The sequence below is a fragment of the Parasteatoda tepidariorum genome, chromosome 1 (genome assembly GCF_982258835.1).
Source record: "Parasteatoda tepidariorum strain Cologne lab strain chromosome 1, Ptep-v5.0, whole genome shotgun sequence".
Classification (NCBI taxonomy): Eukaryota; Metazoa; Arthropoda; class Arachnida; order Araneae; family Theridiidae; genus Parasteatoda; species Parasteatoda tepidariorum.
Window position 1 is genome coordinate 86,061,172 of NC_141755.1, and position 15,152 is coordinate 86,076,323.

General features: G+C 29.9%; 1 protein-coding gene across 3 annotated transcripts in view; it reads left to right on the plus strand.

The window, feature by feature from the left end:
- LOC107457292 (acetoacetyl-CoA synthetase) overlaps positions 1-15,152 on the plus strand; it is a 47,119-nt gene that overhangs the window by 19,336 nt on the left and 12,631 nt on the right. For all 3 annotated transcript variants that reach the window (XM_087168301.1, XM_087168304.1, XM_087168307.1), the window contains exons 4-13: positions 1,028-1,131; positions 2,921-3,038; positions 6,638-6,748; positions 7,497-7,594; positions 8,709-8,823; positions 9,911-9,992; positions 10,078-10,231; positions 12,307-12,384; positions 13,362-13,554; positions 14,959-15,078. In XM_087168301.1, coding sequence (XP_087024427.1) covers positions 1,028-1,131; positions 2,921-3,038; positions 6,638-6,748; positions 7,497-7,594; positions 8,709-8,823; positions 9,911-9,992; positions 10,078-10,231; positions 12,307-12,384; positions 13,362-13,554; positions 14,959-15,078 — 1,173 coding nt within the window. The remainder of the gene's footprint in view (positions 1-1,027; positions 1,132-2,920; positions 3,039-6,637; positions 6,749-7,496; positions 7,595-8,708; positions 8,824-9,910; positions 9,993-10,077; positions 10,232-12,306; positions 12,385-13,361; positions 13,555-14,958; positions 15,079-15,152) is intronic.

Sequence of the window (15,152 nt, forward strand, 5' to 3'; positions counted from 1 at the left end):
TCGCCAATTCACTTACTCCCCTCCCCTGTAAAATGAAACTTCATCTGAATTTGCAGTTTTAAAATAGTTCAATTAATAGTAAATTTATATTTTGACTTACAGTTTTCTATGCGAAAAAATTAATCGAAAAAATTTGTTAAGATTTGCCTTTGGCTAAGACTTCCGGAATTTGGCTAAAACTTTTGATATTTGGCTGATTTACTGTCTAGCAATTTGAAGTCATTAGCGCGGGCCTCGTGTAGTAAGAGGTTATATAAAGTTTAGCAAATATTGGTAAAAGTTGTGATTTCTTTTGTTTCAATTCGTTGGAGGCTTTTTATAAAAAAGTCTTTTTTTTATATAAATAATAGACTTTTTATAAAAAGGGTCTTTTTTCAGCACTTTAACTTCATCGCATATAAAAAAATCCAAATAGTTTTATAGTTATATATCAAAGTTTTAAATTGAGTCAATTTAACTAGAGCATTTATTCTATAGGCATTACTACCGAAACCCTAATTTCTGCGGTAATGGAAGAAGGGCTTATAACGAAGTTGGCAGAAGGGACAACTTATCGCTCACGGGCTTCAATAGCGGCACAACTCAAAAAATCAAGTTTTGAGATAAATGAGTTTAAAAGCTTTCATTGCTCAGCAAAATCCATTAAATGGCTTCTTTTGCTTAAACGAAGATTACCTTCAAGTTGAATTATGAGTTGTGCAAGTATTACTGCTGAAAGAATGTGTATTTTCATATTTACACCTTTCTTAGTCCGAAACTCGTGTTTTTTGAGTTGTGCCACTATTGTAGCGATATAGCATAGCGATATAGTGCACCCATGAGCGATATAGCAATCCTTTGTATGCTTGTCATTAGCGACTTATATTTTGGTTCAAGATTGAATACATTTTTCGAAAACACATCATTCGACAACACATTATACATTTTTAGAAACGTTAGGAAATGTTGAATTTATGACATTCATATTCATAATTTCAACAAATTATTTAATTACATGAGTATATTAAATATAAATATTTTTGTGCAGAATCGTATTGGGAGTTCCACAAGTGGTCAGTAGATAACTACCTAGACTGTTGGGAAGAAATCTGGCATTATTTTGGAGTTATTGGATCAAAATCTTATGATCAGGTAAATATGCCAAGTTATTATAGTATTATCGAATACCTACACCGTTAGAAAGTTCGAACAATATTAATTTTCAAATATACTACAACTTTAATATGATTTTAAGATAGGAGCATATTATAATACTTAAACAGATAACGCGATATACTAGGATCAATTTAAATGGAACAAATGGTTCAATTTAACACAATATCACATAAAAAGACTTAATATAGTTTCGCGTTAATGATACATTCACCAGTGGCCAAACACTGAATATTCTGTGCTTTGTCGTCTTGTCAGTGATGGAAATTCTTAAACACTGTATTTTTTGATCTAAAAATTAAAAGAATCTTTATAAAAAGGCATATCAAACAGGAAAATTTATGGATTTACCTTATTCATGAAAAGACTCTACTTATTTTATTATAAATATTATTATGGAGACTGCTACAGTTAAATTCTTAAAATTAATCTATTTTATTTCCGCCTGCTTTAATCATAATATCCATTTAAAGGTAATACATTCATTATCATTTTTACACAATACACATGAAATGAAACTTTTTATATGAGGTGTAAAGCTCAGAGTTCAGCTAATACCATCTTTACACCTGTCATATATTTATGTCTTGGTTTATCAAGCTCCCATGCACTGATGTGACTCATACTAATGATATTTGAACGAGACGTTTAAGACAGTTGGTAGCTCAATTCTAAATTCGATGATACTGTATTTAATATTATATAATATATATTGTTAAAAAAACATAATTTAATAGTTACCCTACAGCATTTTTTTGAAATCATAACGTAATCATAACGTTCAGGTCGTCGAGCTACCGAAGCGGGGTTGCCATTCCCTCTGCAGAGGATCAAAATTGTGACGGCATGTCTTCGAATTATCGTCAGGAATGTTTCCCAGACCGTCGCCAATAGCCCATTGTGCAGCTCTAGTGCGACGTAAATGAACTACAGCAACTTGAAATCGTAACCTAATCTTGAACGGCGGTGGCCTTCAGAAGCGAATTGAATATTATTGCTATAATTGAGTAATATTTACATTGCGTTTGCGAAGGTAAATATCGTTGCTATGTAGTCTCTTCTCATAATTATAAATTTGAATTCTGACTTATTCGAATCATAATAATCTAAACTCTTCTTTTTTTGAGAAAGATACACTATGCTTATTCACTTTTTGAAATGCAATTGCCAAAACTGATTGATTCTCTATTGTAAGTAACAACAGTTATTATTTTTCTAGCTATAGCCTACCAAGGACTCCCGGTGGCTGAGTGGTAGCTCTTCGCACTGCCGTGCCACAGGTCCTGGGTTCGAACCTCGGGGTTCGATCCTCATCCCTTCAGTGGGTCGATAAATGAGTACCAAGCATACTTGGAAACTAAACACTGGGGGTTCCGCGTTCGACTGACCACCTAACCGAAACATCTGCTCCTGTACCCCAGAGCCCAAGGTCAAGAAAACTGAGATGGGCACAGTAGGCCTTGGTCCTCTATGGGCTGTCATGCCACTGAATTATAGTCTACCAAAACTGGTACTCCATAAGAAAGGAAGTTACTACAATTATTATTTTTCTAATTACAGACTATCATTAAAAGGAAAACTCCACAAAGATAAACTATTTAATTTCGACGTAGGGAAACATTATGAACAATAACAACAAAAAATAATAAAAATAAGTTAATAAATAAATATATAAAATTAGGTGTGATCTACTTCATTTGGAAAAACAACATTTTTAAGTTGAAATAACATTTGGATAGCATTACAAAAATGGCTTTTTTCTTCATAGGTTTTGGTCAAAACTGGAAAGGGCTTCTTGGATAATGATTGGTTCAGTGGAGCGAGATTCAACTATGCCGAGAATATTCTCCGAATAAGAGACAGTAGAGTCGCTCTTGTGTGTGCTGGTAACTATCATTCTACTAGAATTCTACACAATGCACAGTTTTCAAGCTATTTCAAACTAATTGCTAACTTCATTTTTAAGTTTTATGTCATTAAAACATTCCTTACGTATGTTGAATTGTAAAATCCACCTTTCCTCAAAGAAATTAGCTTATTCCCGGAAAATAAGAGTTCTACGATATCCTAGCTGTCATTCATCTTCTTCAATGGCGTGTTTGCTTTAAGAAATCGTTTATAACAGCGCTTGTAAACCATTTACATCCTTCACGTTTATATATAATGAATATCAGGAACAATTTCCCATTATTTGAATAAATAAACAAAAAAGAAATTGGTGCAACAAGATTAAAAGATCAAGATTTTCCTTATTAAAAGTAAAATTTTAGAAAAAATATTATTGTTTTGAAACAGTATTTTAATTTTTTCTCTATATTAAAAAATCATAACTGCCGCCGCCACTGCTTTGGGTGTTCAATTTAACATTACATATTGCTTTACTGCGTAAAAAATATAAGACTTATAATCTTGAAGTTGCGAAAAAGTGTACAAAAATGAACAATGAAAAAGAAGGATTTAACATTCGATAGTTAATTCGAGCCACCACAGTGCTAACATGAAATATCGTCAGTGGTAGACGGATCATGAGTTAGTCCACTTGGGAACCATGGGAAGTTTTTGTGGTTTTATTCTCCGTGTAACGAAAATGAGGGTTAGTTCCAGCAAAAAGTCCTCCACGAAGACAGATGTCTACAAATACTTCGTCCAGGAATTTTTTTTGTCTTCTGGATTGGGTTCAAATTTACAGGGCTGCGGAGTTGAACATTAATAGTCGTAAGCCCAAAAATTGGTTCAGCTGTTCAACGACGGTTATAAAATAAAATTAAAATATGTCCACACTTATTAAAATATATTCCCTAAAAAAATTATTTTGTCACTTTCATACATTTTTTTTTGCACGATAACTGCAGTTCGGTACTGAGAAGGTATTTTGAATAGTTTTATATTTAAAAATGTTTTTGTAACAATTTTATATTTTAGTTGCAAGTACATTTTTAAGTACCGATCTGAAGATATCGAGCAAAATCTTATATTAAATTGACAAAATTATAAATCTTAGTAAAACTTAGTGCAAATATATTGCTAAATGTGTACTTCTTTGTTAAATGAAATGTTCTTGCAAAAGGCTATTAAATTGATTCTAATGTGCTTGCAAAATATGTCAATAAACAAACACACATAAAAGGAATAAATGAATAAAAAAGCAATAGCAGTGAACAGGTAAATAAAAAATGTCACTAAACGCATTGTGAAAAACTTTAATTCATCCCAACACCAAAAATGGTGGCAACTACCTTTTTTTAAGAGAATATACATTTTAAAGGGAGTAATTTAAATCTAAACACTTAAAGTGGAAAACCCTTGCAAAAATCTCTCGCGCATTTACACCATACTTGAATTATTTTCGTTTCCGGCAACACTTACGTTGGCGCACTTTGGATGTCGCCTAGTGAATTTTCTACAATCCAATACGAATTCGCGTTTGTTGTTGTCTTCTGCACTTTTTATACATCTCCGAAAACAGAAGTTCTTCATTAAAACATGTATGTTTTTAGTGTAGTAATAATGTTAATTATATTTTAATTTTTAAAACTCTGAAATAATATATTATAGTGTATTTATATTTTTATAGTGTATAATTTCTTTCTGCTTCGGTTTTGTTAAGTCGAATTTAGTTTTATCCTCTCTGTGATTAACATATGCTTACTTAACACACTAGCTTTCTTCTAAGAATCAGTGTATATAAACATTCTAAATTAACAAATCTTACTTTATAGTGTATCCTAAAAAGAATGTTACCGACTCTTATGTGTATCTTACTGTAATAATAAATTAGAGTATTACTTATTATGAAAAATATTGGCAGTTATTTTGCACCAAGTAGTGTAAAAAAAACATTTCTTATTGTAGTGAATTTATCAACGATGTTTCTGCAAACGATCACATTGGTTTAAGGTACTTACTTCCATTTTTTGGTGCTAAGATACACTAAAATCTTTAATAGTGTACAGTCTGCAAAAAAAAGGATATCACCCTGAATAACTTTCGTTCTAATGATCGGATTTTCACGAACTAAGTGTCAATCTTATGGCTCCTGGGGGGGGGACCTCAAATATGCTAAATTAGTGCTAACTATTAATTGAGTTACGAAATCAGACACAAAAACGCATTTTCTCTAAATAAACATAATTTTTTTTTTACATATTTGGAATCGTGACCCTTGAAATTGGGGGGGGGGGTAGACAAAACTTCGAACAGGCTGCAAGAATTCAACTACAGAGTTGAAATTTCAAAAGGTCTATGTTTGCTTATAAACCTAACATAATTATTTTTGAACTTCATTTTTTGTTTTAATTTTAATTTTTATAAAAGTTATTGAAATTTTAGACTTACTTTGCAAATTTATCTCACTTTTTTCTCTCTTTTTGCTAACGTTACATTTCGTTTTGCAGTGTAAAGCCTACAAGGCGTAGAAATTTGAGGTTACGAAGGTTCAATGGCATGAAAACCATTTGAAATTCGATTCTTCATGCGAGACAAATCAAATGTCAAACTTACTACGTTTATCCATCTTCTTCCAGCTAAAATATAGAACAGAAAAGACCATTTTCAATTATAAACTTTACCGCACTGTCTGGCACAGCATGTCCTCATTTGGACTTTGTGCCACTAAACCCTACATTCAATCAAATTCAATTATAAACTTTTTTGTTGCTTTTTTTTCGAAAAATATTTTAATGTTATTACAATCGTAAGTGCTTTTTCAGTGTATTTGTTTAATTTTTTTGCTTCAAATAATGATTATTTATAGACTGTTTTGAAATATTTATCTGACTCGAGATCTTTATTTCACTAGCTCGTTATTGACTTTATGTCAAAAGCAACAAAAAAAATTGAGAAATAAAATAAAAGAAATAAGAGGAAGCAATCAGGTGTTGTCAGATATAAATTATAAAATTATATAAAAAAAAAATTTGAAATATAAATATCTAAAGAGAGAAAAACAGTTTGGAATTTGAAACAATAAACGGTCATCGCTATAAACTATAAGGCTTGTTAAACACTGCAAGGTTATCGTTATAGATTGTTAAGGAGTAAAATTGCTTTTCATTTATTACTTCTTATTCTGTAACACATTCTATATTCCTAAATTTAAGTTTTTTTTTTCTTAAGCACAGTTAATTTAACTAGGATTAGTTACTTGGATTTTTCAAATCCAAGTAATCCTTCATTTTATAACGATTAACATATGAACTAAATTTTCTTACATAAAATTATAATAATTATATGATTTATAGATTAAAAGATAATTTTTTTTTGTTATGTATGGAATTAAAATAAAATAAAAGATGAATGCGGTGCCCCTGCATGAGGTACCCCAACAATGACTGAGGTTTGCAAGTGGTGCCTCCTAGTTGTTAAAATAAAGCAGCTTCTTGTTTGATAATTTCGTAAATAATTGCAGATATTCTTTTTTAATCAAAATACCGATACTTATTTTATGGTACGTAAATTTACAGACGTTACTTATTTGTTCTTCTAGATGAAGATGGAAATGAAGAAACAGTCACTTTCGCCGAAATGTTTGAAGAAGTGAAATTGTATGCTTCGGCATTACGAAGTCTCGGTGTTAAGAAGAACGATAGAGTTGGGTGTAAGTGTTATACGTCTTTTATCAATTCTTGCAAACAGATTTATTAAAATCGCATATTAATGTTTTAAAAAACACGCAAAATTATAATGATTACATATTAATGTTTAAAAATCAACTACATCATTTAAATTTCTGAAAACAGTTCAGTTTTTTTATGTAATAATCAATAAAAAATTAAATGTATAAATTAAAGCTACCTTTAAGTTAATTTTTATTTAAAAAAAATGAATGAATTTATGAATCTCTTAAGAGTCTGAAATTGAAAATTAATTTAACTTTTAATTTTAACCTCTGATAAAATAATCATACTTTCTTAAGTGTGTATGAAGCGAAAAAGGGGGTATATATATATATATATATATATATATATATATATATATATATATATATATATATATATATATATATATATATATATATATATAGTACGAGTCCATTTAAAGTGTTAGTTTTACTGCCTTAATCGATTAGACTACATGTTTACAAGAAAAGTAACATTGCATTAGAATATACAATTTCTTTTAATCTTCAGATAAATATTTTACGGTACATCACCCCGATTTTTTATATTTTCTATCCCTCTAATTTTTAAATAGTATATTTCATATTTTGTTTTGTTGAAATATTAATTTTTAAATCTGTTTCAAAAAACGTTCTTAAAAATTGTCCATATATTTCTTGAAAATCAGAGGTTGTTTCTAAATATTATTTCCCCGGAAGATGATGTTCAAAATGATTCGTTTTTCAGGTTTTATGTCTAACAGAAAGGAAGCCATATTTGCTATGTTGGCAACAACAAGTATCGGTGCTATTTGGGGTGGTCCTCTCCCTTACTACGCAGCTAGAGTAAGTTCATACATTTATATAGATGTTAAGTGGAGTTGTAATGCCCATAGTCAAAATCTTCAGTTTATTCCTTTTTTAATGTTAGCTTATTTATGGAACAAAAAATGATTTTTTTTTAAATATTAATTAATAGCTGAAATTTTTTATAAAATACTTTTCGATACTTTAATTACTTTTAACTTAGACCATAAAATAGTATTTATTCGCTTTTTAAATAAACTAAATAATCATCCCCAAAAAAGCGCTTTTTATTCTCAACCATTCCAAGAACTAATTTGTTTAAATGGTATTTTTGATTAATATAAAATTGTACCTTTCATTAATTATTGAATATTCTAGTTAATTTACTAATGCTGATTAATTTCTAACCTTGGCGAACAAAAAGCACGTATTTTTTGGCCAAGTTTCTAACAATCAAAGTTTTGTTTAGTATTGTTAAGTAAAAATAGCATTTGTTTATACAATGCCTTTGTTTAGGTCCTGTGACTACTTTTTGTGACCTTTCTGTGACTGCTACACCCTATACATTTCCCAAAATATTTTATACAAAATTACAAATGCTATATGAAACATACAATGTAATACAGTATAAAAATGCTCTATACAAACATTACAAGAGTGTTCTATACAAAACACCGATTATACAAAATAAACCTCTAGCTGAAACATTTTTCTAAAGAAGACTAGAATGCGTTTTAAAGGGTTATACGTAAAATTAGAACCAGATAAACTAAATTTTTTAACACATTTTTTTAACCATGCTTACAATCTATAAGACATCACTCTGAATAGAACAGTTATGGAAAAGTTTCAAAAAAACTGTTTTTCATGACAAAATGACACCATCTCAGCCTATTTAAACATAAGTCTGCTGCTTGATATTTTAAGATTATCTGCTGCTTCCAAGTACTGAATTCAATTTTCGAAACAAAAAGCTATTATTCATATTAAAGCCAACAGAAAAATAAAACTGAAAACTTAAATAGCTCTAACGTTATTATTTGTTGTTCGAAACTAAATTGTAAAATCTTCTTTTACTGAATTATAGGAATTATTCCGACTTCAAATCTTTACGTGTTTCTGCTCTTTGTCAGTAAATCTTTTTTCATTTCAGGCTGCTTCAAATGTGTTGAGCACAATGGAACCAAAAGTTCTTTTCACAGTCGATGAGCATAGCGATAATGGTGTTAAATTCCATCCAATAGATAATCTTGAAGATATAGTCAACAGTAAGTTTATTTTCTATTTATGTGAGTCTGTCTCAAATGCAAGATCTCAAATGCCTTATTTAAATTTTTGAATTAATTCACTATTTCATAGCAATTTATTTTTTAGTGTTAATTATTTTACAGTTATGGTATTTTTCTTCAATACATTTTTAATAAATCATTCAAATAACTTATCTACACTTATTAGGAGTTATTTGTTAAAGTACAATAAAAATTGGTCTCTGCCCTTTTGCTAATGTTTTTTTATCATGATATAAATTTTTATAACCGCAAAGTAGGGCTTCAATAAATGAAAAAGATTTCTGTTACTATACACTACTTCAATACTAATAAATATTTAATTTTAAAATTTACTCTTGATTTCACGATAACTTTAAATTTTTCAGGCTATAATTTAGTTAAATATTTAAAAATTACTGCTAAAATTCTTTTACTTGATGAAGAGTTGTATAAAGAATTTTTAACTTGATATATGAAAATGGTTCAATTTTTAGAGATATAATTCCATAAGAATTGTGATCATTTATCATCGTGATTATTTCATACTAGATTTTTTTACAATAAAAAATATGTATAAAACATGATACAATCATTATTAAAATAACTATTCGCAATTCGAATTTGCAGCTGTATATCTAACAATTGGTATTTGGTCAGCCGAATAGCGAGTTTGCTGAATATTCGGTATTACTTGAAAGTATAATATCTTTCAGAGTTAAAATTTGAAACTTGGAAGAATGTATAATTTCTTAATAACATTCCATTGAAGCACTCTCCAATTTTGGGGGAAAAAAGTATTTGGTAGAAAGACATCAGAAAATATACCAGACACATTCTCTTAAAATGTAAATACAGCTAACTTCTGTCATCAAACTTAGCGCTGCTTCTTCCCATCCAGCTAAACCTGCTCTAATAAGATCTTCCTTAATGCATCTTTGCCATGTTAGTCTTAGTCTCCCTCTTTTTCTCTTTCCGTCAGGTGCCCATGAGCTTGCAACATTTGCAGGATTGATTCTATCTATTCTTAATATAATTTTATACTTTATACTTAATGCAGTCTTACACTTTCAAATAATTTTTTTTTCAGATACCCCATCATTGGAAAAAGTTGTCATTGTACACACCAATGATAAAACATTGTCTCGGGACATTTCAAACATCAGAAACAGGTAATTCAATCACTAAAAACAAATAAAGCCACATTTTGTAAACTTTTCCAACAGTTTTTTTAAAACAAAACTTTGTGTTGTTTAGCTGCTTCCTGGAAGAGTTTTTGGAATGTGGTAAGACGCCAGATGGAACTACTCCAGATATTGTTTTTGAACAATTACCCTTCAACCATCCAATAGTTATCAACTTTACATCCGGAACCACTGGACTTCCAAAGGCCCCTCTCCATTCGGCTGGAGTAAGTGCACTCATCAAATGCAATAATAACATGGTAGTTACATGTGTTAATAATTAAAGCGTTGCAGTAAAGAAAATGGAGAGTATATTAGAGACATAATGTATATTAGAGATGTAATATATATATTAGAGACATATAATGAACATTATATGTCATCACAGACAATTTATACATCATCATCATAGTTGGGCAGACAGCCCAATGTTAGCCAATGCCTTCCTCTGAAGATATCTCCATGACGACTTCCGATTTATCCTTGATCTCCAATTCTTTTCCTTAATTGCGAGAAAATCAGACTCCACTGAGTCTGCCCATCTCAACCGCGGCCTTCCCCGCTTTCTTTTTCCAGTGGGTCTGAAAAACAGTATCTTTTTTACTGTGTTGTCATTGCTCATTCGAATCACATGGGCGATCTAATTCATTCTATTTATTTTTATGTATTTAATAATATCAGGTTTATGAATCTTGTACAGTTAAATATCCTTCTCTTGTTATTGTTTTCACTTACACCACAAAGTGACTCCGCAAAATCTTTCTCTCAAATATTGCGATACAATTTTTCTCCAGTTTTGTCAATGCCTGAGCTTCAGAAGCGTATGTCAAGACTGGCCGAACAAAAGTTTTGTAGATTAAGAACTTTGTTTTTCTAGATAGAAACCTAGATTTTAAATCTTCTCAGCCCATAGACAGCCCTATTCGCCAGATAGAGTTGGTTTTTGATTTCAGGAGTAATTCTGTTGTCAAAGGTAGACAATTTATACATTAGAGATAATGTAATTTACATTAGAGACATATATTTATTATTCTTCATTATTATTTTTAAAAATACGTAAGCAACTTTTTTATAGTTTTGAAAGCAAAAATAAGAGACTCTGCTTTTCAGCATATATCTTATTTTTTTATTGCAATTATTGTTTCTTTTAAATTATTTAGTTTTATGGAGATGTCTAAGCTGGCGTTACTTCACTTACCTAGCCACTGGCAATCACTCAATTAAATAGCAACCAATATTTAAAACATTTCGATTGAGATTAGAATACGTATCGTTCAATAGGAATAGTGTAAGCAGATAGTTGCCATTCACAACAATAAAATTGCAACAATTGATAGATTTAATCTACTCATAGATGTAGTTCATCTTCTGACTTGGACATCTCTATAAAAACATGCTTCAAAAGCACAACTATAAACAAAAATAAACACGTGGTCTCTGATAACAGTCGGAATACTAATTCGGTAAAGTAGCACCGATCCACAAGCCATCCACCTTGATCACTAAGCTTGTAAAAAATAATTAAGGAACGTGCAATAAAATCTTAAACAGAATTGTCAACAGTTTTATTTATAACTATGGTTAATGCCCAAAACTAACGCAAAAAATTTATTTTTTGAACTTCTCTTCCGAACGGTTCTATTAAAACGTTTTAATAAATTAAGTAATAAAACCCCATGCATATATTTTTTAAAAAAAAGAAAAACGAAGTTTACGTTATTAAATGTAAAGAATGAACTTTTAATTTCCTAGGACAATCTTTTTTTTTTGGTGAAATAATTTCAATTTAATGTTTTAATTAATGCTCATGGAACAATAAGCTTTATGGCTTTTAATTAAAATGTTAAATCTAAAAAACTGCTCAAAGTGAAGTAAATTATGTAGATGAATGCAGGTGACTTTTTGCAGTTTTAAGTAAAAATTTACTTAATTAATATATGACTAATTTGCTTTACTTTTGAAAAAGTTAAAAAGTATTTTTTAAATGAAAGTTTCAAATTTATTTCGTTATAAATGAGAAATATTTTTGGAGCACTTTAAATAAAAATGTAAAAGTCACTACCATCTGTTGTAAGACTTAAAAATATTTTACCTCCCCTTACAGGAGAACTGAAATTTTTGTTAAATTAACATGCTATTATCTTTTATGCAGTTTTCTTAAAGCTTTCTTACATTTTTTTCACAAAGAAAAATTTTATTCATTTTTTAATGTACGTAACGTCTTATATATATAAATTAAAAAGCATAATAACATAAATTCCCTCTTTTTTATGTCTTAATCGGTTTTGTATTATATTTTCAGACGTTCTTGGCTGAATTAAGAGATTTTGCTTTTCATCTGAATCTAAAATCTGGAGATACCATTTATACATGCTACCCTGTAAGTACAATTCAGTTGAATATGAGTTTAAGGGGTACATCACAATGGAATGATAAAAAAACATTCTACTTTTATTTTTACACAATTTTTCTAAAGTATACCCAGTCCAATTAACTAAAAGTATGTATTAAAACTTGCATTAACTCGACATGTTAAGTCGATCCATCCATTCAACATGATAAGTCGATCCGTTTTATCTTAATAGTAAACTTTGAAAAATGTTTATTTAAAAAAAGACAACTTAACTTACTCTTACATGTTTCATACCTTATTAACACGTTGAATTACATGAGGGTCGCTGGTGACCGGCACTGAGTTTGTTCATAGCGCCACGGGGGTCACCGGTGACCGAAGCCAAGATTATTAGAAACACATAATTCGAGTAAATTTTAACTTTTTTTTTTAATATTATTATCGTTACTGAAATGGTTTGAAGAAATTAATGCAATATAGAACACACAAAAATAGTTCTATTTACGTACACAGAGATGCGAACTTGCCCAGGACAGCGAATAAATATTTTCTAGTAGTAGTTTATTAATTGTGATTCTTGGTTTAATAAATTCAATTTAGTGGATTTTTTATCCACCACTATTTCTAAACAATTCGTAGGCTTTTATAATTCACCACTTTTTCTAAGTTAAACCTTTTAAGAAACTAGCAAAATCTGTCTAATATTTTCAAATTTAGTTTGTAGTTATTTAACGTTGTGGCCAGACGGGCAAGCCATGTAAAATTAGCGTGGCGTTCAACGTGCTTAGTGTTACTAAACAAAACAAAAAAGCTGCAAACTACTTTACACCAAGCAGTGCAAAGAAATATGACTGCGGTTTCACTTATGGTGTAAAGTAGTTACAATTTTTACAGTGCAGGCGCCTAGTTTTGGAAACAGCACAAAACATATTCTTAGTTCTTTTAAGTTCTATCTTTGTTTTCCTATGATAAAATAAAGCTGATTATATTTCTTTCGAAATCAGGTAGGTTGGACTCTTTGGGATACAATGATCCCTCCCCTTGCTCTGGGGGTGAAGCTATATCTGCATGCCGGGTGCCCGCATTACACGGAGAAGGGTGCCAATGTATGGGACATCTTTTCCAGGCACAAGGTCACTTTCGCTTTTATCGTCACTTGTATCGTTGACAGACTGGAAAAAGAAAACATCATGCCAAGTAACTTAACATTCTACATTAAAAACTACTACTTCTTATAATGAGTTTTTTATTACATTACTAATAGTTCATTTTTGTAATATCTAATACGATGAAAATTGTCTTTAAAATGTATGTAGGCTTTCTTAGAAACTACAGAATCAATTTTCAAAAAATCGTTTTTGTGCACATTTTAACCCACAATGAATTTAACACAGGAATTATTTTAAAATTTTTAACTATTTTTAATTTTTTTTATTCACGGTTAAAGTGAATTTATTGACACAAAAATCCCTTTAATTTTGCATTTAAATTTCATAATATAAACTTTTCCGGGTTGTTTTAAAAATTGTGTTAAAATGTGCTCCATAGCAATAGAAAAAAAAACAATTATTTTTTTAATCAAACAATTATTTTGTTGATCAATTTAGCAGGTTCCTCAGCACAGGATATGTCACCCTTGTTAATTCAAAGAAATGATACTTAATAGTATCGTTCGCATTGTTACTAAATCGCATATTTTAAACTTAGATGCTAACTAAAAGTTACTAAGAAATTAATAAAATTTCAATCAGCTTATTAAAAATATGCTTTGGGAAGAAAAAAAAAAGTGCTGTGTGTGTGTGCTGAAAAAATAAGACACCCAATTTTGGCATTTTATTCAAAATACATTACCGCAAATAATTTAAGATAATTTCTCTTTTTAATTTGCAACGTTAAACAGTGCAAAATACAACGAAGAGAAATAAAAATAATGCGTATTGATTCTGTTCCACGGAACATTAATTAAACTAATACGACAAACACCAGTGATATGTTACGCATTTAAATTACTTATTTTCATAAAATCCATGACCTCAGTTTAAAAACCTACTATGACAACGCTATATTTCGATTTAGGAGACACTGACCGAAAGGATGCGATCGATCAAAAATTCTGAATTAAAAGATCAATTGCACTCTTCTTTGGAATAAAGTACAATTTCAATGAGAAATTGTCATTTATGTAAAACTGATAAAAATTCGGTACATCGTTCACAAGTGAGTTTGAGACATTAGGATAGACCTCTAACCAACTAATAATAATTTGTGTATATTGTTGCAGTTTCAATAATTTAGCTTGTTAAAAACAAGATTAAATTATTAATGATAAAATTAACCTTTGAAATAATATACCTTATTACAATCAGGTGTGCGATATAACTGTCAGTTGCACTCTTCATTAGCTTCAAAAATTAAAGTGTGAAAGTTCGCTATGTTTCGAGCCCTCAGAACAGGCACCCATTATCAAAATCCACAACACGTAAAATATTGTTTTTGCAAATGAAGATTGCAATTGGCAATTATATGTTCATCTTAAGTTTCTTGGGATTATCTATTTCATTTCTGATAATTAAATGCATTTTGTGTGTATGTGTTCTGTAGAACCTGGTACGAATTTGGACTGCCTGAAGGTCATAGGAATTGGAGGTAGTCCAGTGAAAAGACAAAACTTTGAATACTTGCGTAAAGTAAAAAGTGATGTATTTGTTGGAAGCATGTACGGTAAGTTACCCTTTGTTCATAGCATTTAAGTAGAGTAAAAACATGCTTGAGCCTTTAATTTGTCTGCTTTTTCC